The following is a 20,793-nucleotide window of genomic DNA, read 5'->3' on the forward strand; positions in this document are numbered from 1 at the left end:
ATGGGAAAATTATCACTTTGGTCCTAACAAAATAATAATAATATTTTTAAGTCTAAATGGGCTCAAGCCCAATTTATGAGAAGCACAAACTAACCTAAGCTTTTAATTGGCCTCTTGACTTACTCTAGACTCCACTTAGGTTTACCTAAAACTACTAACTCGGGATTTGGGGCGTTACAAGCTCGATCGATGACAACTGCGACCAAAGCGACGGTAGGTGTGGGTATAAGACTAAAATTAAGGTTTTCAAAGTTTTGGGGTTTTTTTTAATATTTATGTTTTTTTGGGGTTTTTTATGAATAAAAAAATATTTTAATTTTAATTTTTTAAAATTTCAAAATTACCAAAATGTGACACATGTCACTTAATGGAATTTTTTAACAGCAGTTACGATTCTGACACCTAAAGTGGTAGCGTTTATAACATTAGACACCTAGATGAATCGAAAAAAATTAGACACCTATTTGAGAAAAACGACATAGTTTGAACACTTATTTTCTAATTAAGCCTTTATAAAACGACAACTCAAGTTGGGAATTTCTGGTTCCATTAACCCTATAATTAAAAAATGTTATATCATAAATAAGTACTTAAAGTATATCATCTTTTTTATATAAGTATTTAAAGTAGTTTTTAGCAAAATAAGCATCTAAAATTATCTTCTTCTTTTTTGTATATAAGAGATATGAGTTTTCATTGGCAAATGGTTGAGAGTTATATTTGAATAGATATTACCTTGTATTCACCTCATATTTATCAATAAAAAATTATCTTTTTGGTCAAAATAGGTACTTAAATAATCGTTTGTCAAAATAAACATCTAAGTATTCAAAAATTTTCATTTAAGTTCTAAAAAAGTTGACATGTGACATTAATTAAAAAATATTTTAGGCACTTTAATAAAAAAATGTTGAATATTTTAGGTTGAAAAAATACTTTAGATACCTATTTTGATAAAAAAAAATTAAATAATTATTTTAACTAAAAAATATTTTAAATGGTTAAATAAAAATATAATATACTTTATGTACTTATTTGTTATATAAACCTTAAAAAGAAGCAAAAACTAAATTATTGGGTCCACGTTGACTAGCCCAGAAATTAAGGATGAAAGGGTATTTTACTTATTGATCCCATGGCCGGAGGTACAAAGATCAATTAGAAAACGGGCCTAATTCTTAATTGATATGTTAGCCTAAAACATATTGTAATCGTAAATTTATGTTGAAATGAAGCCTTGATATTTTTAATTCCATCCGAACAATTCTGAAAAAAAAATATAAATATATATATATATATATATATACTTTGTACTTATTCTAAAACTAATAAAAAATAAATATTTGAAGGATTAATATTGCAAATAAAAAATTAAAGAAAATAGGCAAGTGCCGCATTGCAAGTCTGAGTGTGTCTATATCGGATTAGAAACCCAAACCCACACTTTGCAGGCAATATAAGTGGGACCCAACGGTAAATTCTGTCGAAGCGTCTTCTTGAAGACTGAAAATTAAATGTAAAATAGGGTAACTATAATAATGGTTAATCTTGTTTCAGTTTTGTTTTTACATCATCATACTTAACGTATTGATTTTCATTTTATTTTAATAAACTTTGTTAAAAATTTAACACGTTTAATATATAAATTATCAGTTTTTCATTCTATTTAATATTTAAATTATCAATTTTGGTTCGATTTAATATCTAAATTTTTATTTTTTTCAAAATTATACCTAAAATTTAGTTTTTATTTCATTTTAGTACGTACAGTTAAAAACTTAATGCGTTTAGTACATAAACTATCAATTTTTGTCCGCTTTAGTACCTAAACTTTTATTTTTTTCAAAACTTATTATTAAATTTTAACGGGATAGTAAAATAAAACAAAAACTAAAATTTTTAAGAGCTATTAAAATGAAATAAAAACTAAAGTTGAGATATGGCTTTGAAAAAAAAATAAAAATTTAAGTACTAAAACTAATAATTTAAGCACTAAACACGTAATTTACCATTTTTTTATTATCAACTATAAAAATTTATTTTTAATCATTTTTATAATCAAATTATTATATTTTGATCATACCACTTAATTAACACAATACACTAAAAACAATTAAATTTTAATTTGATCTATGAAAACTATTTCATTCAGAGATAAAAGAAGTTTAAACCCCACAATGATCATCGAAAGCGAAGGTTACACATATGTTTGAAGGTCAACTCGTGTTATAATGGAGTATACAGGCAATTATCATAATATATATGAAGTTTAATGACCGACAATTATTAAAATAGAAGACTACACAGAAAATTGGATGCAAGGCTTGGGTTGAGCATGGAGTATACTATATGGGCAATTATTGTACGGTGTTTTTACAACATGCAACTAATTTGAGATGTATGAAAGTTACACTGGAGACGGTTTGACGAATTTGTTGTGTTTTAAGTAAGAAGTACGCATTGAACACACAAACGTTCGAGTAATAAGGTATTTAACTGTCTGAAGTCGTGAGACTCTAATTGAGGAGATAATATTTTCAAATTATTTAATTAAAATGCTACGAATTAATTGATTATATAGTGATAAAAATGAACTAAACTAAAAAAATACCATCCTTTTAATTTACCCTTAAAAATAAAATGAAACTCGACGCACCCATAGAAATCAGGAACAGAGTTCGAAACTGATCCTTAGAGAGGGAGAAAACGCGTAAAATTCTTACAAATGGAAGTCGTCAATCTTCCGTCTTCATAGTATTTATCTAAAAATTCATTTCCTCACTCAATTTTGCATTACTTGTCCTATTATTATTTCGTCGCAATCACAAATACAGACAATGACTTCCTTTTAAACAAAAACCCTTACCTTCCACACCATCTTCTCTGCATCTTTCCAAATTCTCTTCTTTTTTAGCTCATCGGTCAAAGTTGTGTGGAGAAGCTATATTTCCTATAGATTTTTGGCGAGTTTAGTTGAGAATTTTGTAATATGTCTTTTTTGTGATTATTTTATTGATTCGAGCATGGCCCTGGTGAGTGTTGCGCCCGTAATAACTCAAGGACTGAATTCGATGAGGGTTTGTGACGTTAGAGCTCCAGGGATCATGTCGAGTCGAAGAGAACTCGTGGAGGAGACGGTGGAGGATATAATTGAAGAGAAAATCTATGTCGCAGTTGGGAAAGATGTGGGAAAATATAAATCCCTTTTAATCTGGGCTTTACAACATTCGGGAGGGAAAAAGATCTGCATAATTCATGTTCACCAACCGGCTAAGATGATTCCAGTTACTGAAAGTAAGTTTGATTTCAGTTGACTTGTCTCTATTGAAGTTCAGATTTTGGTCTAGAGTAAAAGAAAGGGATCAAACACTTACGAACTCAATGTTGATTTTGTTCAACAATCATGATTTTGTAGATTTTTTTTGGGGGGGGGGGGAAACTCAGTTGATGTGATTGTTCGATTGATGGGTGGTTGAAATGAATAATTCCGAAACAATTACTGAAATTATTTTCTCTTGCTTGATTTGTTTATCCTAATTGATAAATTGTTTTATTTGTTTTTGTTTTGCAGTGGGTACAAAATTTCCAGCTAGTAAACTCAAAGAACAGGAAGTCAAGGCATACTGGGACATTGAAAGAAAACAAATGCAGGACATCCTGAATGAGTACCTTTTGATTTGTCTCCAACGTGGGGTATCAGTTCCTTCTTTCACCTTAGTTTATACGGTTGCTGACTTATTGTTGAATTTCGATTCATGCTAGACGAGTTTGTAATTTTGAACAAATTAAGAGTTTATGGCAGCCATTTGCAGTGGTTATGAGTTTATAGTATCAGTTTCTTCTTTCACCTTAGTTTGTATGGTTGTTGAATTTTGATTCATGCTAGAAGAGTTTTTAATTTTCAACTAATTAACACTTAATATGAGTCTATGATGCAATTTTCAGTGGTTTCGTGTCAAGACCAGGAATAATTTAACTGAAGTTATAAATCTATGATCATTTCCTCTTTCAGTTCATTGCCTTTGAGTCCTCAAGTTTTGTTTACTAGTATCAAACCAATTCATTTGCAAAAGTTTCTCTAATATGTTATTCTGTCATTTTACTGTAGGTGCAAGCAGAGAGGCTGTACATCGAAATGGATTCTATTGAGAAGGGCATTTTGGAAATGGTATTTGAGAATGGTATCCGGATGCTAGTAATGGGAGGAGCAGCAGACAAACATTATTCGAAGTATAAACCACATAAGTAATCATCCATCCTCAACTCAACATGTTATCAACTAGATATACTGTGGATCTTCTAAGAAACTAGCATGTCTTGTTCACTAGGTAGCATACATATGATGTTTTTTCTGTATTCCTGTTCCATTGCAGGAAAGCTGTTGACCTCAAGTCCAAGAAAGCCATCTTTTTGCGTGAAAATGCACCTTCTACCTGCCATACAATATGGTTTCTCTGCAAGGGGCTTCTTATCTACACAAGGTATGCTTGCTTTTGATGAGGTCTAACTTTAAAAGCGAAGCAAGCTTTTTGTCTCTTCAGAATGCCTCGACCAGTTGGTCTGTTGTTGACTTTTTGGAGAAAGAGTACATTTGCATATCAACATAATGAAATGGTTCTGTTACTGGTTGCATTGGTGACTAATGTAAATAAAATATCAAAACAGGGACACAAGTTCAGATGTAACTGATAGAAAGGTTGCAGCATCGTTGCCAGCAAGTCCAAACCTTGAATCTGGGCAAAATCACTTCAGGTCACAATCTGTGATACTGCAATCAACTAGTCAAGTAAAACCCTCTACTATTGCCCCGGATTCATTACTTAGAGCTAGATCTGCAAATGTTCATGGGCGTGTGAGAAGTTTACTGGACTTTACTTCTCCCCGTGGTACTGAAGGGAGATCAACTCCACAAAGAAGATCTGATGTAGAAGGGAGTTCTGATGCATGTGATAGTTTATCCAGAAGAAGTCCTCAGAGTTCAGTTTTTTCACCATGTTCTTACAATGGAATGGCTGACGCAGATTTGGTCCCAAATGAAAATGGATTACAATATAGTTTAATTCCTCGGGCTGAAGGGAATTTTAATCTATCATCTCTTCCCAGTGTTCTGGTATGTGCAAAACTTTTATTTATCATCTGAGAATGTTTAAGCTTCACTCTCTAAATTTTTTAAACTGACCGACCGGCTTGGTGTAGTGCCAGTTCTTTCATATCTAGACTATTTGAAAACAAAAGATTGATTCATTCTTGTAGGATGGAACCGATGATACTCTGTATGACCAACTTCAACAAGTAATGGCTGAGGCAACTAACTCAAGAAGAGAAGCTTTTGAAGAGGCAATGAGGCGTGCAAAAGCAGAGAAAGATGCTCTTGAGGTTATACGCAAGGTGAGTTTTCATATTTGATTCTGTTGAATCACACACACACCCAAACTAATAGGTCCATAAATTTTCTTCCTGTATTGGGAGATGGTCAGAAATTAATACCTGATGTTGTTATCTGGAAAAAGTAAATCCTCCATAATATTTTTGTTATAAAATATTCTTAAATGTATTTGTAAAAGAACCAATCGAGGCTACTAATTTACAGGTCAAAGCATCAGAAAATTTGTATGCGCATGAGGTAAAGCAAAGGAAAGAAATTGAGGAAGCATTAGCAAAAGAAAAAGAGGAACTTGAGAAGATGATGAACCAGCGGGATGAGGTCATGATAGAATTACAAGTTGCATTGGATCAGAAATCATCACTGGAAAAACAAATTGCTGAATCTGAAAAGGAGGTTGAGGAGCTCGAAGAGAAGATACTCTCAGCTGTTGAACTTTTGCAGAATTACAAGAAAGAAAGAGAGGAGTTGCAGATGGAGCGAGATAATGCACTCAAAGAGGCTGAAGAGTTGCGGAAAAGTCGAGCTGAGTCCTCAAGTGCACATATGCATCAGTCTTTCACTGAGTTCTCTTTTGCAGAGATCGAGGAAGCAACTCTTAACTTTGATCTCTCCTTGAAGATTGGGGAAGGGGGATATGGAAGTATTTATAAGGGTATTCTGCGTCATACCACTGTGGCCATTAAGCTGTTGCATTCTAATAGCTTGCAAGGCCCATCGGAATTTCAACAAGAGGTATAGTCTGCTAAGTTTTGAATTATTTAATTATCATTAATTTTTTGGTTAGCAATAAGTATTGATTTATTTAATGTTCGGAAGGATTCCATGCTACATGGAGTTGAACATGTTATTTGGTTATGTTTGTGGCATGCCTTATTTATACATATCTCAAAGTTAATTGTCCGCCATCCTGGAACTGTATTTTGTGTCTTACAATATCTCTGTTTTTTTTTGTCTCAAGCAATTCTGCATTCTAATAAATAAGATTTAGTTTAACTATTTGTTAACAGTAGTACCATGCTGTGTGTGTGTAATATACATTATTTCTAATAAGAGGAGGTTGCCATATGCACAATACTGTAAGAACAAAGAACTTACACTAAATTGCTTTGTAATTGTTAGTATCAAGCATTTTGTATTTGGGTAATGAAAGAATATTTTGTCTTGCAAGTGGCAAAGAATGCAAATTTAGAAGTCAAACTGTATCTGATTACAAGTTTTGTCGTGTCTTAGGTTGATGTTTTGAGTAAGATGAGGCATCCAAATATGGTCACTCTCATTGGAGCCTGTCCTGAAGCTTGGACTCTTGTTTATGAATATCTTCCCAATGGAAGTCTTGAAGACCGACTTAGCTGCAGAGATAATTCCCCACCTTTATCATGGCAAACATGCATCCGTATTGCTACCGAGTTATGTTCTGTGCTCATCTTCCTTCATTCTAGTAAGCCCCATGGCATAGTGCATGGAGATTTGAAACCTGCAAACATTCTACTGGATGCCAATTTTGTTACTAAACTGAGTGACTTTGGAATCTGTCGTCTGCTAAGCAACAACACAACTGTCTGTTGTAGAACTGACCCCAAGGGAACTTTTGCGTACATGGATCCGGAGTTCCTTTCAACAGGAGAACTTACCCCAAAAGCTGATGTTTACTCATTTGGAGTCATTTTGCTCCGGTTGTTGACTGGAAGACCAGCCTTTGGTATAATAAAGGAACTGCAAGATGCATTAGATAATGGAAATTTGATGCAACTCTTGGATCCTTTGGCTGGAGATTGGCCTTTTGTTCAAGCGGAGCAATTGGCTAATCTAGCATTGAGGTGCTGTGAAATGAACCGGAAATGTCGACCAGACTTTTCAACAGATGTGTGGAGGGTGCTTGAACCAATGAGGGCTTCATGTGGAGGCTCATCCTCATTTCAGCTGGGTTCTGAAGAGCATTGCCAACCTCCTTCCTATTTTATCTGCCCCATTTTCCAGGTAAGCTAATCTTTTCCTGCTGCCCCGATCTTTCATATACTTCTTGAAGTGGCACACCTACAATGATCAAGTTATCCCCCCTTTACCTTCATGGAACTAGGTAAAAGAGAGAGAGAAAATGATTTATAGGGACAACTTAAGACATCCAATATAAAATATCATTATAATCTTTCAAAAGCAATCATTTTTGCAGTTAACCTTGTATTTCCTACAAGCTGATGACTAGCTGCAAAGAATTAACTTGGTTCTTCAATTAAATTTTATTCCTCCATTTTGCAACATTTCAGGAAGTAATGCAAGATCCTCATGTAGCAGCCGACGGTTTCACTTACGAAGCAGAGGCGGTGAGAGGCTGGCTTGATAGCGGTCACGACACTTCACCCATGACAAATGATAAGTTGGCACATTCCAGTCTAGTCCCTAACCTTGCTCTTCGATCTGCCATTCAGGAGTGGCTGCAACAACATTAAAAATACAATACTATCATTTTGCTTCAATATATTGTTTATAATTGTTTCTTAAGTAGCCAAAAGCTAGAAAAAAACAGCTGAATTTGTCGATTTGTATATCTATATTCCTCTTTTTTAGGCAGCTTGTTAAGATGCAAATGTCCAAATGATGGAAGATGAAGCTGGGGATTGGACATGGTCTATTACGTGCAGGGTTTTGTTTCTTCAGCAATAGTACAGGAAACTGTTGGTTTCCACAGCTCAGTTAAAGGAAAGCATGTATGTTAATGGGATTCGCAGCGAATGTTTACAAAAATAAGTCTGTTAGGGATATTTTAGATATATATGGAAGACGAAGATTATACTTTTATTCTCGCATCTAGATTTGTATTCACATGGTTTGCAGCTACATTTCTGCGACTGAATGCTTGGTCTCGAATATTATTAATCCTTTTGCATGCTGGCACATTCCTGTCGCAGTAATATGCTTGGTCGATACAAAATTAATCTTTAACTATTCGTAAAATTATAATCATTCCATTACACGACCTATTTAATATAACTTTTATAATTTGTGAGAATATTTAGTTCATTACACGTGGCAAATTACTTGCGGATCAACTCTCTGACTTATTCTTTCCCTATAGCCTACATTTTGTAATACTTCCATATATGGAATGTGTTATATAATGGAATTAATGAATATAATATGCAGGCTCTCGTTAATTGATGCAACGTCACATGTTTGAGTAAGAAGATAGTACAAATCAAACGACTTCGGTAATTGACATTATTGTTATTTTTTGAGGTTTTGAGTTTGAACATCATGTATACAAAGATATAAGCGTTAAATGTCAAATAATTAAAATATTTAAATATATATTATTTTTTATTCATCCCAGATTAATAAAAAATGAGTAAGAAGATAAAACTTATTTTTTTTTTTGGAATAGGTTAGGTGCTCGGCCTATTGATCTTGTAGTCAAACCCTAATATCCAACTATCTAAAGACTATCCATGAAGAGATAAGAAGTCCAAAACTAGAAAAGAAGGCATCGTATATATAATTTAAATTGTAGTTAATAAATTTTTAATATAATTATATATATAATACACTTTTAATATATTTTTATCACCTATAATTTATCCTATTTTTAACTTAATTTCCAAATATTTTTGTTCACGTTAATCGTTGAACTTAAAATTTTGACTTAATTTTAGTTCTTATAATACGACACATCGAGAGATTATCACGTTATATTATAAAAGGACTAAAATGGAAAAAATGTTAAGTTCATAAACTAATATGGATCAAAACAAAGTTTATGGACTAAATTGAGAAATTTGTCAGTCGACTAAGATTGTTTTATCCCATTTGTAGTTGTGAAAGTGATTTCACTTCAATCAAAAGGGCAAAATACACGCATTTAGACAGAAAGCAAGGAGGTAAAAAGAAGGCAGGAATAATAATATGCTTCCTACTATATCCCATAAATAAAGAAGAAACCTTGTTTGCTAGCAGGCAGCAGCCAAAAACGATTTTGGAATTCAACAGTTCCCTTTCGATATTAATACTATTAAACAAACCATTAAAGTATATTATAAAATGATTTTGCGGTGACAAGTCACCTACATCAACTTCCAGTAGTTATTTGGGGAATCTCTTTCCTTCGTCCCGCATGAAATAGTCTCGTTGACCCCGTATTGACTAGGAACTTGCCTCGAAGCTTTTATTAGTATCTCTTTTTAGGGTAGTAGAAAGGAGCAAAGAAATGGGTTGCTTTGTTTTTGCCTTTTAACCGAGTCCCGTTTCTGCAAATTTCAAAGCAGGTGGATTCAGTGAGCTAAACAGAAACAACCATGGCTACGGCTAGTGATGATACGATATACGTTGCAGTAGGAGAAGTTGAAGGAAGTGAGCTCACTTTGTTATGGGTTTTACACAATCTTAACCCTCGAAAAGTTTGCATTCTTCTTGTTCATCAGCCTTCCAGAGTGATCTCATCCAGTAAGAACTCACTGTTGATTTATAATCGTTTCTTGGATTTTTTTGCTGTATTTAATCTGTTTTTCCCTTATGGAGTGTACGGAGTTGATGGGTTTTTGGATGAAATCATGTTTGATCAACGACAAATTAGGGGTCTAGAGGAAGTTGGAAAGGACATGATGAATCGGATCATGGATGAATCCCTTCTGTTCTGTAGTCAAGCAGGGGTACTATTTCTTCTGTAAAAACCTATTTACTTTTATAATTTCAGGGTTTTGAAGTATTAGGTATGTAAATTGTTTCCCATTATCAATTCTGAACATTGAATTTGTGTTGTTGAATACATTGGAAGATTCAAAAAAATTGCCCTTTAGGCTTTATCCCCATAAGCAGTTCTTCAATATTGTTTAGGTTAGTGCTATAAGTATAGATATTCAGATGGATGATGTTGCAAAGGGGATTCTGGAACTGATTCGTAGGCACAATATCAAGAAGCTAGTGATGGGAGCTGCTGCCGATGAGCGCTTCTCAGAGTACAAATACCTTTATTATTGAATTGTTCTCATTTCCCTTAAACATTCACCATCTTACTTATTTTCTTCTCTCATCTGCTGAGCTTGACTAGGGGAATGTGGCTGATGTCTGAGAAAGCACAATACCTGAATGAAAACGCACCACTTTCTTGTCAAATTTGGTTCATTTGCAAGGAGCACCTTGTACATACAAGGTAATTTTTCGTTGATCACCGGAATCCTGATTTTAAATTGTCTTATCTTTTGGAACTTTTCATATGCGGATTTTGAGCTAATTGGTGTAAGTTTCTCTGTCTTTAGTAAATTATGACAAGTGATATTACACATTCCAACTGCTTCCATTATATTGACTTCAAGGTATTTAGTGCAGGTTTGAAACCGGGCAATCATCAAATGCATTAAGTTCATCTGCTTCTAGTTATTTGACAAGCTTTAGTGAAGCTGCTGGTATTTTAGAATCGACTGTGTTTGACGAAAGAGACGAGAGTGAATGCGAGCTTGAGCTGTATGAAATGCTTGGCTCTGGAGAGGTTTGTGATTCATTAATCCAATGCCCCAATATACTGGAATACTATAGTACAGTTGGTATTCATCTGCCATAAAAGCTACATGTTGAGAATGTATACTATTAATGTTTTCAATAGTCATATGCTGATCATCGTCACTACCATTTTCCAATCACTATAGCTTAGTTTTGAACTGGAACTTTGTGAATGACGCATTTTCAAATTTGAACTGATAGTTGCTGATGTCTCTAATGGTTCATGGCTTTTTGGCAGGAAGGAAGTAGTAATGATCAACTATTTGATCAGCTTGAACAAGCGCTGCAGGAAGTTGAATCATCAAATCGAAAAGCATTTGAAGAGTCCGACAAGTGTGTGAAAGCTGAAATGAATGCCACCTTAGCTATGCGCCAAGTAACGTCTTCTGCAATTCAGGCCTTGGTTTCCCTCTTTTATGGAGTTTCAAATTCAGCCCTGTAATGGTTACTAATCCTGAGTATTCCTGACCCTTTTTTGCAGGCGAAAACATTTGAAAGGCTGTACAATGAATGCAAGAGAGAAAAGGAGACAGCACTCACAAAACAGAAGGAGAGCATTGAAAAGATAAAGAGGCTGAGAGAAGAAGAGCATTCAGTTGCCAGGGAGCAAAAGTCTATATTGGAGACCCGAGCTTCCAACTCAAATCGCAGGATGAAACAATTAGAAGATGAATTAGCGTCAGCTATGGAGCAGTTACAGGTTTCCCTGAAAGAACAAGACGAGTTGCAAATTGAGCTCCAAAATAGTCGTAGAGTGATTGATGAGCTTTTGAGAAAACAAGCAGAAGAGACCTCAAGCACACATATGAACCAATTCAATCTGGACCTGTTACAGATTGTCCAGAAAGAAAAAGATGAGTTGCAGGTCAAGCTCGAAAATACTTGTAGGATAAACAAAGAGCTTTTAAGAAAACAATCCGAAGATAACTCAAGCTCTCATTTGCAGCAACACTTTAAAGAGTTCTCTCTGTCGGAGATTGAGGAAGCAACTGAGGGCTTTTACCAATTGTATAAGATAGCAGAAGGAGCTCAGGGGAATGTATATTATAAATGTGTCCTTCGTCACACTGAAGTAGCTGTAAAGTTGCTTGGCCGAAGTAGCTTTCAAGATCCCTTTGAAGTCCAACAGGAGGTAAGGAACCAAACCTAAAGTCACATTCTTCTGGCATTTTAAATTTATCTATGTTGTTCTTTCAGTTTGAAGGCTAACACTCAACTGCTGAGAGTACAGATTTTAGAACCAAAAATGTGATAACTGCAATAGAGTGAAATAGAGTATGCTCTCTTGTATTTCAGGTTGATGATATGATTAAATCGAGGCATCCAAACCTAGTAACTATCATCGGAGCCTGCCCTGGGAGAAGGGCTTTAATCTATGAATATGTTCCTAATGGAAGTCTTGAAGATCATTTGAACTGCAGGGACGACATTCCTCCACTGTCATGGCAATCTCGGTTGCATATAGCTACTCAGCTTTGTTCTACTCTAATGTTTTTACATTCTGGTAAACAAGTGCATGGCAACTTAAAACCTGGGAATATTCTTCTTGATGAAAACCTTGGCTGCAAACTTACCGACTTCGGAATTCATCGTGCACTTTCTCTTTTGGAAAACTCAAACAACATGACAGAATCAAGCAATGCTAATCCTTACCTTGATCCCGATTTTCGTAGGACAAGAAGTGTATCTCACAGTTTGGACTTATACCCTTTTGGCGTTATATTATTACAATTACTTAGTGGGAGGTCGACTCAGGGTATAGCTGAGATTGCACAAAATGAGCTATTAAATGGTGGAAATCTGAGTTCCTTCTTGGATTCTTCAGCTGGAAACTGGCCACACCAAGTTGCTCAGTTGACTCACTTGGCTATAAGATGCTGTGATATAAACCGAACCCGGAGACCTGATCTTGCTTCTGATGTTTTCAAGGTACTTGAAACAATGAAACCTTCTGGAGCCTTGATATCACATGTTGCAGACTCCAAAGAAGATAATCTCGAGCCTCCATCTTATTTCATCTGTCCCATTTTACAGGTTAGCTCCATATTTTCCTTCATTGTTTTGAAAATCTATCTTTTAGGTGGATTAGATTTGAATCCAACGAATCACAGTTTTGTAATTCACATGATGATGTTGGGTTGCAGGAAGTTATGACTGATCCGCATATGGCAGCCGATGGTTATACGTACGAAGCACCGGCATTGCAGGATTGGCTGGCTGACCATGATACTTCCCCTATGACAAACCTCAGGCTTCAACATCTCGATCTTATCCCTAACTTTCCTCTTCGTTCTGCTATTCAGCAATGGCAGCAAAATCATTGATACTGTTTCTTGTTCCTGGAACTTCTTTGGCCAAGTTGTCCTTTTTAACCGCCTCTTCCATGTTTATATATATAGCAAAGGGTGTAATACTATATGAGTCTTATATTCTGTTTGCATATATATTCAGAAACCCAATATTTAGATAGCAAAGCAATATATCTGCAATTGTAAAACCGAAATCTAAGCTAAATTTTAACTTCAATTTGATGTTGGAGTTAGCGTATTGAAACGAAAACTTAAAACGATATTATTGTATAATTATACATAAAAAAAGTTAATTTTATTTGATAAAATGTGAATCTAATTGGAAAAAAAATAACACCTGAGAGAAGTATTTAAAAAAACAACCTAATAAGGTCAGGTCAAAATCAATCGGTTTTGAATACCGTGTCCAGCCCTAAATACAGCCTACACATCACTCGGAACATTCACGCAAAATATCACTCAGAACGACGGTCTTTAAGCAGGTTTAATGGTAAATCTCGAACTCATCAATTACTTTGTGATCATCTAATCACAGGGTTACACAATCAACTGTAAATTTCTAAATAATTAGCTGAAGTGGATTAAGAGGTATCTGCTACAGGTCAATTTCTACAGGTGTTTGCAATACTGCAAATATTACATGCTTCTCCACAACCTAAAAGGGTAAAACCCTTTCAGCTGATTTACGTACTAGTAGCCAAAACTGGCATACAGTTTGAGGTACTTATTTTTTTCATTGTTTATTACCATTATTCTTTTTGTTGCAAGGGATGAAGTTGCATATGCGGGCAAGGTCTTTCCGGTTCTCTTGTCCACAGAGTTTCAAGATCACCTCTTTTCTTTCCCAATGTAATAAAGGTGCCTGCAGCCAAGCAACAGATACATGGTAAGAGAAACAACGAAAAAGATGACATTTTGTCCGGGTTTGTGAGGCCGGTGATATATGTTACAGCATCCACACCCGTTCTTAATCTCACAAACACTTACCAAGCGTGAAAGGAACGATGTAAAGCAAAGCAGGTTGCCCATGTCCATCCATCAGGTTCAAGGCGACATACGTGACCAGAAGACCTGTTGAGTGAATTTAAGGAACATCATTTTCGTGCTCATTGGATTATAGTAGTAAGTAAGTTCAGAAGGTCGGGCTCAAGCAATATCTCTCTGTTAAGAGTCATTAGAGGCTAAGTTGGATTAAAAGCGAATAAATTCAAGCTTGGCTTGGTTCCATCACAGTCCCATACATATCAACATGATGGCTCAGCAAAATAGAATTCCTCATACCTACACCATAGGCAGTCATTGCCCATACAAAGTATCCCGACCGAAGATTCTTCTTTGCTAGCCAATCATATCTGCAAAATCCATCAATAGTGTCGGTTGATAAGCAGACTAAACATCAGAAACCGAACACTTTGTTCGGAACAATCCTACTTGCTCAAACATTTGAATGAAGATATGAGTACTATGAAAACAAACAAAAGCAACTATTTTTAGTCAAAAGCTGGTAGTTGAGGCTCCAATGTTCATACCTTCGCGAAAATGCCACAACAAGGCCAGGTAAAATTATGTCTCCAAATCCAATAACACTGTAGCCACCCCAAGGATCGAACATCCGTGGAATTTTTAGTAGCATCGGTATGCCATCCTCGCCACTCTTATCACCACGAGCTACCTATATAGAAGAAAAATAATGAAACTATTGTCCTTCCTCAAAGGACCAACAGGTCTACAGAGAGAATATCAACCATTATTGTTATGATTACTTACAACTATCATGACACTCTCATGAAACCACCATTTGGAAACAAATACCCAGAAGATGTCATATAAGAAAGCACAACCCAGAAGAACTGTTCCAACCTGATTAAAAAAAAGTAAAGAGCATCATCAAAAGGAGCTTTCAACACATTTCAATTGTTCTCCAATGTATACTAATTACATGCCTACGTATCCTGTGTGTAGAGAAATAGGAAGAATATAAAAACCATATAATAGCAAAACATGTATGTCTCTCTATGTAGGCAGAAAAAGCCAAATAAATGAAGGTACTAACCTTGAGATTTGGTACACGAACAATCTGAAGGACAGTGATTATTAGTGCAATCCCCTGAATGAAATAACAAAAAAAGGTAGTTTAAATTTCATCAGTTCACGTAAAAGAGTGTTAATTAAACACGGCTCCAGTCCGACCATATTAAAGTTCAATAACGAGAGATGTCACTACAAGCAAGTGGAGACATCAGATACAAGACAATTCAATCACCTGATCAGTATCTAAGAGAAGTACTAATAACAACACACGATGATAAGATACAAAAAGAAAATGTTTTCTTACAAGAATATCTTGACCTATCCAGGCAAATGAGATACGGCGATACACTGCCCAAAGAACAGTAAATGCTATGCAGAAGGGGCAAACAACCAGTGTCAGATGTGAAACAGCTCCAAAGAAGGGTACTTTAATAAATGATTCCGCAAAGCGCAGAAACCACCTGAAACTACATGCATATTTAGCTGTCAGTGTCCTATGATTTGTAACGTGATCATTAAAATGTAGAAAGTAAAGACATGTATTCTGGGCAGCAGTGCTGCTCTTAGAACATTGTAATAGAGATTTGGTAGCAGACTTGTTCCATATAATCCTGAGACAAACATGGAAAGGCAATGGGGAAGGAATATGCATACCATGCTAAAAATGCCACCAAGCACGTTTGTAAGCCCTGGAAGCATAAAGGATACCAAGGATCAGCATGCATCTCAAAAGGACCTCCCCTAACCCCAAACCCCGTGCCATATCTATCAAGCCTTATCACAAGAAAATGTCGGGAAAATGTAACATGGAAAACAAGTGACTTCTGATTAAGTTTTTTACACCCAGGCATATTTACTTAACAGATGTTTTCAGATTAAGGTTCTAAAAAAACTGCACGCACAGTCATGGGTTCCAGCCAAAGTTGCAACGTGTTGCATGATTTCTACCACAAGTTAAATCACATGATTATCGTTGTCTTCACAGCACATGAAACATTTTAAGTGGGTGACATGACATGTCTCAGATAAGTTATTGTAAAGCTGAAAGGATTGCGACCTTGCATCTTACACGCCCAAGATATTTAACACGCAGTCTAAAATCTTAGCCTCTATAGAAACATAAAGGAATAGACGTCACTCTATCCACCAAAGAAACTATGAAACAGAGACAAAAGCTGGTTCTCAATAAGTTGACTTTGAACAAAAGGAACAAGTAGTCCCCGATTGCAGCTTCCAGTAAACAGACTCAAGATCTTCAACTTGAAAATTTTTTCCCTGAAGATGTGCATGCACCTATGGATTTTTCAGAGAAGTGCTGAGACATAGAAGATGGTGCTCAGCGTGCATAAGATGTATGTGTGCAATAACATTGCAGCTTTCATGAAAAGGCTTCATAATTCATAACCATTAGTTAGATTTGTGACATTGCAGATGATGAAAAATCGAGTTTTGGTTAATATTTACCAAAGAAGCACACATCAAAAACAGGAATAAGAAAATCATATAAACGCAAGGAAAGAAGACCAGCAGCAATAGTAAAATCACAAAACTCCCAACAAAATTATTGAAACTGTAGGAGATAACGTGAAATTGATCACTAATAACTTGTGAACTACCAATAAAAATATGAAAGAAATAAGCCACCCTGAATTAAGCATACAGATATATGAAACAGGCGCACCTCTACTCCACCGATGCAAAAGAGAACCACCAGAACTTCAACAAACCAGAATGACATAAGCTTGTAAAGCATGACCAAGAAACATGAAGCAATTACTACAAAGAGAATTGCTGATGTTGTATTTATGTCGACAAAACCACTGGAACCCGAACCTCCTACTTGTAGAAATTCTTCTGATGCATCCTGAGCAACCAACATCAATCAACATAACATTGTGATGCACGATTCGATTCTACTGAAAAATCTTTAGCTTATATATGATATAACAGAATTTTAACAAAGAACACATAAAATTAGGGCATAAAAGTGACCTTGAGTAGCTTGTCTTGCTCAATAGCAACTTCTCTAGCAGTCCATGCAGACCAATAAGAGGCACACAAAATGGTACCAACAGCCATTAGCCACAAAAACACTTCGGCAATATCAATGGCTGGGCGCTTTGGAGAGTAAAGAGCAACAGAAACTACATAAATATGAAAATTGAAGATAATTTAAAATACATGATGACAAAATGCCATATTAGGCATTCCCATCCCAAGCAAGGTAAAAGGTCAGAAGAGAGCATTTTGCCGTAACAATAAAGATGCGGGATCAACCGTGACATTAATATAAAGGAAATGCAGAAGAGAGAAAGCCATACCCATGGTGTTGTTGCTTATATATTTTTCCAAACGTGAACCGGCATCCTGAGGGAGCATGACAGCCGGTATTGTTATATTTACATCAGCATCAGATTCACACACCATCTTGAAGAGTTCTGTAGAAAAGATTAACCGATTCAATCTTTAGAAAGCAAAAACAAGTTTTGGACTGGTGACAGCTGCCAAAACTATAATTAGCCATTACAATAAATTCTATCATATTTAATGTAACATTTGATTAAGAATCTAGTGCTACCACAATTGAAGCTAAAATAAGCTCCAAGGACCAAACAGCTATCCAGAATTTGGATGAATGAAAAGCGACATTAGTCAAACACATACCATAAAGGGTAAGATTATGTAATTTAATCACAGTTGTGGTATGGGTATAGTTGAAAAATGTAGAGGTCCTAAGCCTATGTAAACCAGAAAATTTATTCTCTTTCCAACGTGAAGTAACATATAGCACAGAAAATCTTCTTTTTCTTTTGGTTCAGACACAAAAAAGCTAGCTATAAAATGAAGTGAGACCTATCAGTCAAGAGATAGCCTCTAATATCGGCAAATAGCAAATGAAAGTGTATAGGGTATGGAGCTAGCTTTTATCACAACAGGCCATCAAGATGGACAAGCTCTTAGTAGTTGCCAGAAGAAATGGTAAAATGAAATGACATACCAGTTTGGTTGTTTATTATGAGGATGGCAGAAGCACCAGCTTCTTCAGCAACATTTGTCTTCACTGTGAAACTACAGTTACCTCGGCGAACCAGAATGACCTCCCCTGTAAGCTACCACGTACAAAAATATTCAAGATTAACTAAGGGTGCGTTTAGTTCACGGAATGTAAGATTACTAGTAGGAATAAAAGATTACCAGGGAATAGGATTACTGGGAATGTTGTATTTTGTGTTTGGTTGGTTTAGTAGAAATTTAAGATTACCGTATTTAGTTAAAGGAATAAAAGATTATTGTAATGTATATTTTACCAAATTGTCCTTATTATATATTTGTTTTTTTAACAAGTTGAATTCTACTACAATATTACTATAATTAATTTATATAATTTTTTTACAAAATTAAAAATTTAAATAGGTTTAATGAAAGGGTAAAATTTTATTTTAACCCCTGAACTTTATATAAAATTATAATTATAGATTTTTTTTTAAAATCTAAAATAGTTTAAGGATAAATTTGTAATTTAACCTATGTAGAATTTTTATTATTCAACGATAGAAGAAGGATAATTTTTAAAGGAAAAATTTTTTTAAGGGCATTTTAGTCCAAAACACCGGTAATCCAACAATACCTAAGGCAAGGGGTAATCACATTTCCGGTAATATACCTAAAAAAATCCACTGTTGGTAATAAAAGATTACCGGGAATAAGATTACCGGCCAACCAAACTGAGGAATGAGGATTCCATTCCCCCGGTAATGTTGTATGCCGTGAACCAAACGGCCCCTAAGAGTAAAGGAAACAAGAGTAAGGGCAACTGATTAGATGAAAACACACGTATATGTGAATATATCTACTTATCTAGTAGTCAAATTGGATTAATATATTGTAAAAAGATCAGAATTTGAACACCTTATTCCTAGGTTTGCTGCAACAATCTGGAGGATCTGCAAGTGCAAGCCTGGTATGGTTTGCATGCTTTTCCTTCGACTCCAAAGTAGGGCCAAAACGAGCACCAACACCAACATACTCATTGTCTTCTAAACCCTCAATCCAGGTTGGGACTTTTACCTATAACAAATTGGATGATAAATAATCCAAAAGCAATATTCAACAATTTACAAAATGATATACCAAAGGAACATGATTATACCAAGAAAAAAAAGTATTATGAATAAGCAAGCACCATACTAACTCAATTGTCAAGCACCAGCAAAGAGGTCATGGAATCTATTATCAAGTCCAAAATTGAGGAGGAAAAAATATATATGCGACAGAATTTTCCACTATTTACTTAACTTTTTGCAAGCTGAGCTGCTGAGTACAATTAGCAAATATTAGGAGATTAAAGACATTGCAATAGAAAGATATTTTCCAAGTAAAATATCCTTTTGATCTAATTTAAATTTTGAGAGAAATTCGGGTGTCGTTTAGCTGCTAGAAAATATCTAAAAGTGGTTGACCATACCAATAGTATGGGAAAATAGTCTTACACAGCTAAACTCAAAAAACCTACTTAGCTAAGTCAAAGAAACTATTTATTTCAAAAAGATTTAGCTCATAGCAGATTAAACACTTCATTTTCCTTTGATCCAAAGCAAAAAGAAATGAACGAACAATAAATTTGAATCAAAAAAACAAGTCTAGAAAATAAAATTTTCCCGGCTATCAAACAGGATGAACAAAAGGACAAAGCCATAATTTAGAATAAACAAATCCCAAAAAAAGAAACAATTAAACTACTCATCAAATTTAACAAAACATCTAAAGTCGATATCAAGTAGAAAACCAAAAGAAAAGGAATATTCTTTTATCGTTCCTCCATTTTCCCAGCAACCAAACAGACGTCAATGAGAAAACTACAGGAAACAAAAAAAAAGGGAAAAAAGTAAAATTAAGTGCTTTTTGTAGGATTACCAGAACGAAATTGTTAGCACAACCAGGTCTCTTTGGAGCAACGTTGTCTTGGTGAACTATGTCCCCAGCCGACCCCAACTTAGCAGTCAAAACTACAACTAAAACTACTATGAACAGACCCCTATTTATTTCCATAATTAGAAAGTGATACCATAAAACTAGAACGATTCTTTAGTTTCTTCCTTTTTCTTTCAGATATATAAACGAAGTGAAGAAGATGGAGCAGGGGAAATAATATAACTTTTCTTTGGTTGTTTTGTTGTCGTTGTGTTGAGGTTGGAACATGAAAGAAATGCCGTCTGGTAATAGCTGTTGAGTGGACCTTCCTCGTAACCTTTTCCTCTGTTGTTGACGCTCTAGGTCAGCGTTTGCACTTCACGCCTTCTACAATTTTAGAATACTATATATCTGTTTTAGTATTTAAACTTTACTTTACGGTGCTTTTGGTTCACAGAATGTAAGATTATTAGTGGGAATAAAAGATTAACAGGGAATAGGATTACTGGGAATGTTGTATTTTATGTTTGGTTGGTTTAACAGGAATGTAAAATTACTGTGTTTGGTTAAAGAATAAATTTGAATGTATATTTGACCAAATTATCCTTTTTATATATTTGTATAATATTACAAATTGTAGAATATTTATATATTTTCTTTAAAAAAATT

General features: G+C 34.9%; 3 protein-coding genes and 1 long non-coding RNA gene across 6 annotated transcripts; 2 read left to right on the top strand and 2 right to left on the bottom strand.

Moving 5' to 3' along the window:
- The first annotated feature begins 2,861 nt into the window (after nucleotides 1–2,861).
- LOC120119785 (U-box domain-containing protein 33-like) lies at nucleotides 2,862–8,182 on the top strand. Its single transcript, XM_039139593.1, has 9 exons — nucleotides 2,862–3,294; nucleotides 3,572–3,693; nucleotides 4,109–4,245; nucleotides 4,374–4,481; nucleotides 4,666–5,110; nucleotides 5,254–5,388; nucleotides 5,591–6,118; nucleotides 6,617–7,363; nucleotides 7,651–8,182. The coding sequence occupies exons 1-9, from the start codon at nucleotides 3,024–3,026 to the stop codon at nucleotides 7,831–7,833; spliced, it is 2,676 nt and encodes an 891-aa protein (XP_038995524.1). The 5' UTR covers nucleotides 2,862–3,023; the 3' UTR covers nucleotides 7,834–8,182.
- Nucleotides 3,726–4,100, bottom strand: LOC120119788. The gene is made up of 2 exons (XR_005515862.1): nucleotides 3,849–4,100; nucleotides 3,726–3,758 (listed from the first exon to the last, which is right to left on the bottom strand). It is a non-coding gene; the product is annotated as an uncharacterized LOC120119788 (long non-coding RNA).
- A 1,282-nt stretch (nucleotides 8,183–9,464) lies between the features above and the next one.
- Nucleotides 9,465–13,290, top strand: LOC120119789 (U-box domain-containing protein 33-like). The gene is made up of 9 exons (XM_039139595.1): nucleotides 9,465–9,820; nucleotides 9,896–10,026; nucleotides 10,211–10,332; nucleotides 10,425–10,526; nucleotides 10,703–10,862; nucleotides 11,112–11,249; nucleotides 11,355–12,005; nucleotides 12,170–12,907; nucleotides 13,018–13,290. The coding sequence occupies exons 1-9, from the start codon at nucleotides 9,673–9,675 to the stop codon at nucleotides 13,195–13,197; spliced, it is 2,370 nt and encodes a 789-aa protein (XP_038995526.1). The 5' UTR covers nucleotides 9,465–9,672; the 3' UTR covers nucleotides 13,198–13,290.
- Nucleotides 13,291–13,675: 385 nt separating this feature from the next.
- LOC120119792 (signal peptide peptidase-like 4) lies at nucleotides 13,676–20,394 on the bottom strand. 3 transcript variants are annotated; one of them, XM_039139601.1, is made up of 14 exons: nucleotides 20,128–20,394; nucleotides 19,123–19,281; nucleotides 18,212–18,323; nucleotides 17,535–17,651; nucleotides 17,206–17,357; nucleotides 16,895–17,077; nucleotides 15,868–15,902; nucleotides 15,518–15,674; nucleotides 15,236–15,289; nucleotides 14,950–15,042; nucleotides 14,712–14,854; nucleotides 14,464–14,534; nucleotides 14,170–14,253; nucleotides 13,676–14,044 (listed from the first exon to the last, which is right to left on the bottom strand). In XM_039139601.1, exons 1-14 carry the CDS (start codon nucleotides 20,260–20,262, stop codon nucleotides 13,932–13,934), a joined length of 1,608 nt encoding a protein of 535 aa, XP_038995532.1. In that variant the 5' UTR covers nucleotides 20,263–20,394; the 3' UTR covers nucleotides 13,676–13,931. The 3 variants fall into 3 exon arrangements, with proteins under 3 accessions (XP_038995532.1, XP_038995531.1, XP_038995534.1); XM_039139600.1 differs by having other exon boundaries at nucleotides 15,518–15,680; XM_039139603.1 differs by lacking the exon at nucleotides 20,128–20,394 and having other exon boundaries at nucleotides 15,518–15,680; nucleotides 18,212–18,316; nucleotides 19,123–19,258.
- Between the last annotated feature and the right edge of the window lie 399 nt (nucleotides 20,395–20,793).

The sequence above is a fragment of the Hibiscus syriacus genome, unplaced genomic scaffold (assembly GCF_006381635.1).
Source record: "Hibiscus syriacus cultivar Baekdansim isolate YM2019G1 unplaced genomic scaffold, ASM638163v2 tig00110332_pilon, whole genome shotgun sequence".
Classification (NCBI taxonomy): Eukaryota; Viridiplantae; Streptophyta; class Magnoliopsida; order Malvales; family Malvaceae; genus Hibiscus; species Hibiscus syriacus.

Coding starts and splice junctions, on each gene's coding strand:
- LOC120119785 (XM_039139593.1), top strand. CDS start 3,024: ATGGCCCTGGTGAGTGTTGCGCCCGTAATAACTCAAGGACTGAATTCG. Junction 3,295..3,571: donor GATGATTCCAGTTACTGAAA/GTAAGTTTGATT, acceptor TTTGTTTTGCAG/TGGGTACAAAATTTCCAGCT. Junction 3,694..4,108: donor TGATTTGTCTCCAACGTGGG/GTATCAGTTCCT, acceptor ATTTTACTGTAG/GTGCAAGCAGAGAGGCTGTA.
- LOC120119789 (XM_039139595.1), top strand. CDS start 9,673: ATGGCTACGGCTAGTGATGATACGATATACGTTGCAGTAGGAGAAGTT. Junction 10,027..10,210: donor TGTTCTGTAGTCAAGCAGGG/GTACTATTTCTT, acceptor AATATTGTTTAG/GTTAGTGCTATAAGTATAGA. Junction 10,527..10,702: donor GAGCACCTTGTACATACAAG/GTAATTTTTCGT, acceptor TATTTAGTGCAG/GTTTGAAACCGGGCAATCAT.
- LOC120119792 (XM_039139600.1), bottom strand. CDS start 20,262: ATGGAAATAAATAGGGGTCTGTTCATAGTAGTTTTAGTTGTAGTTTTG. Junction 14,855..14,949: donor ATGAGAGTGTCATGATAGTT/GTAAGTAATCAT, acceptor TCTTCTATATAG/GTAGCTCGTGGTGATAAGAG. Junction 14,254..14,463: donor AATGACTGCCTATGGTGTAG/GTATGAGGAATT, acceptor TTCACTCAACAG/GTCTTCTGGTCACGTATGTC.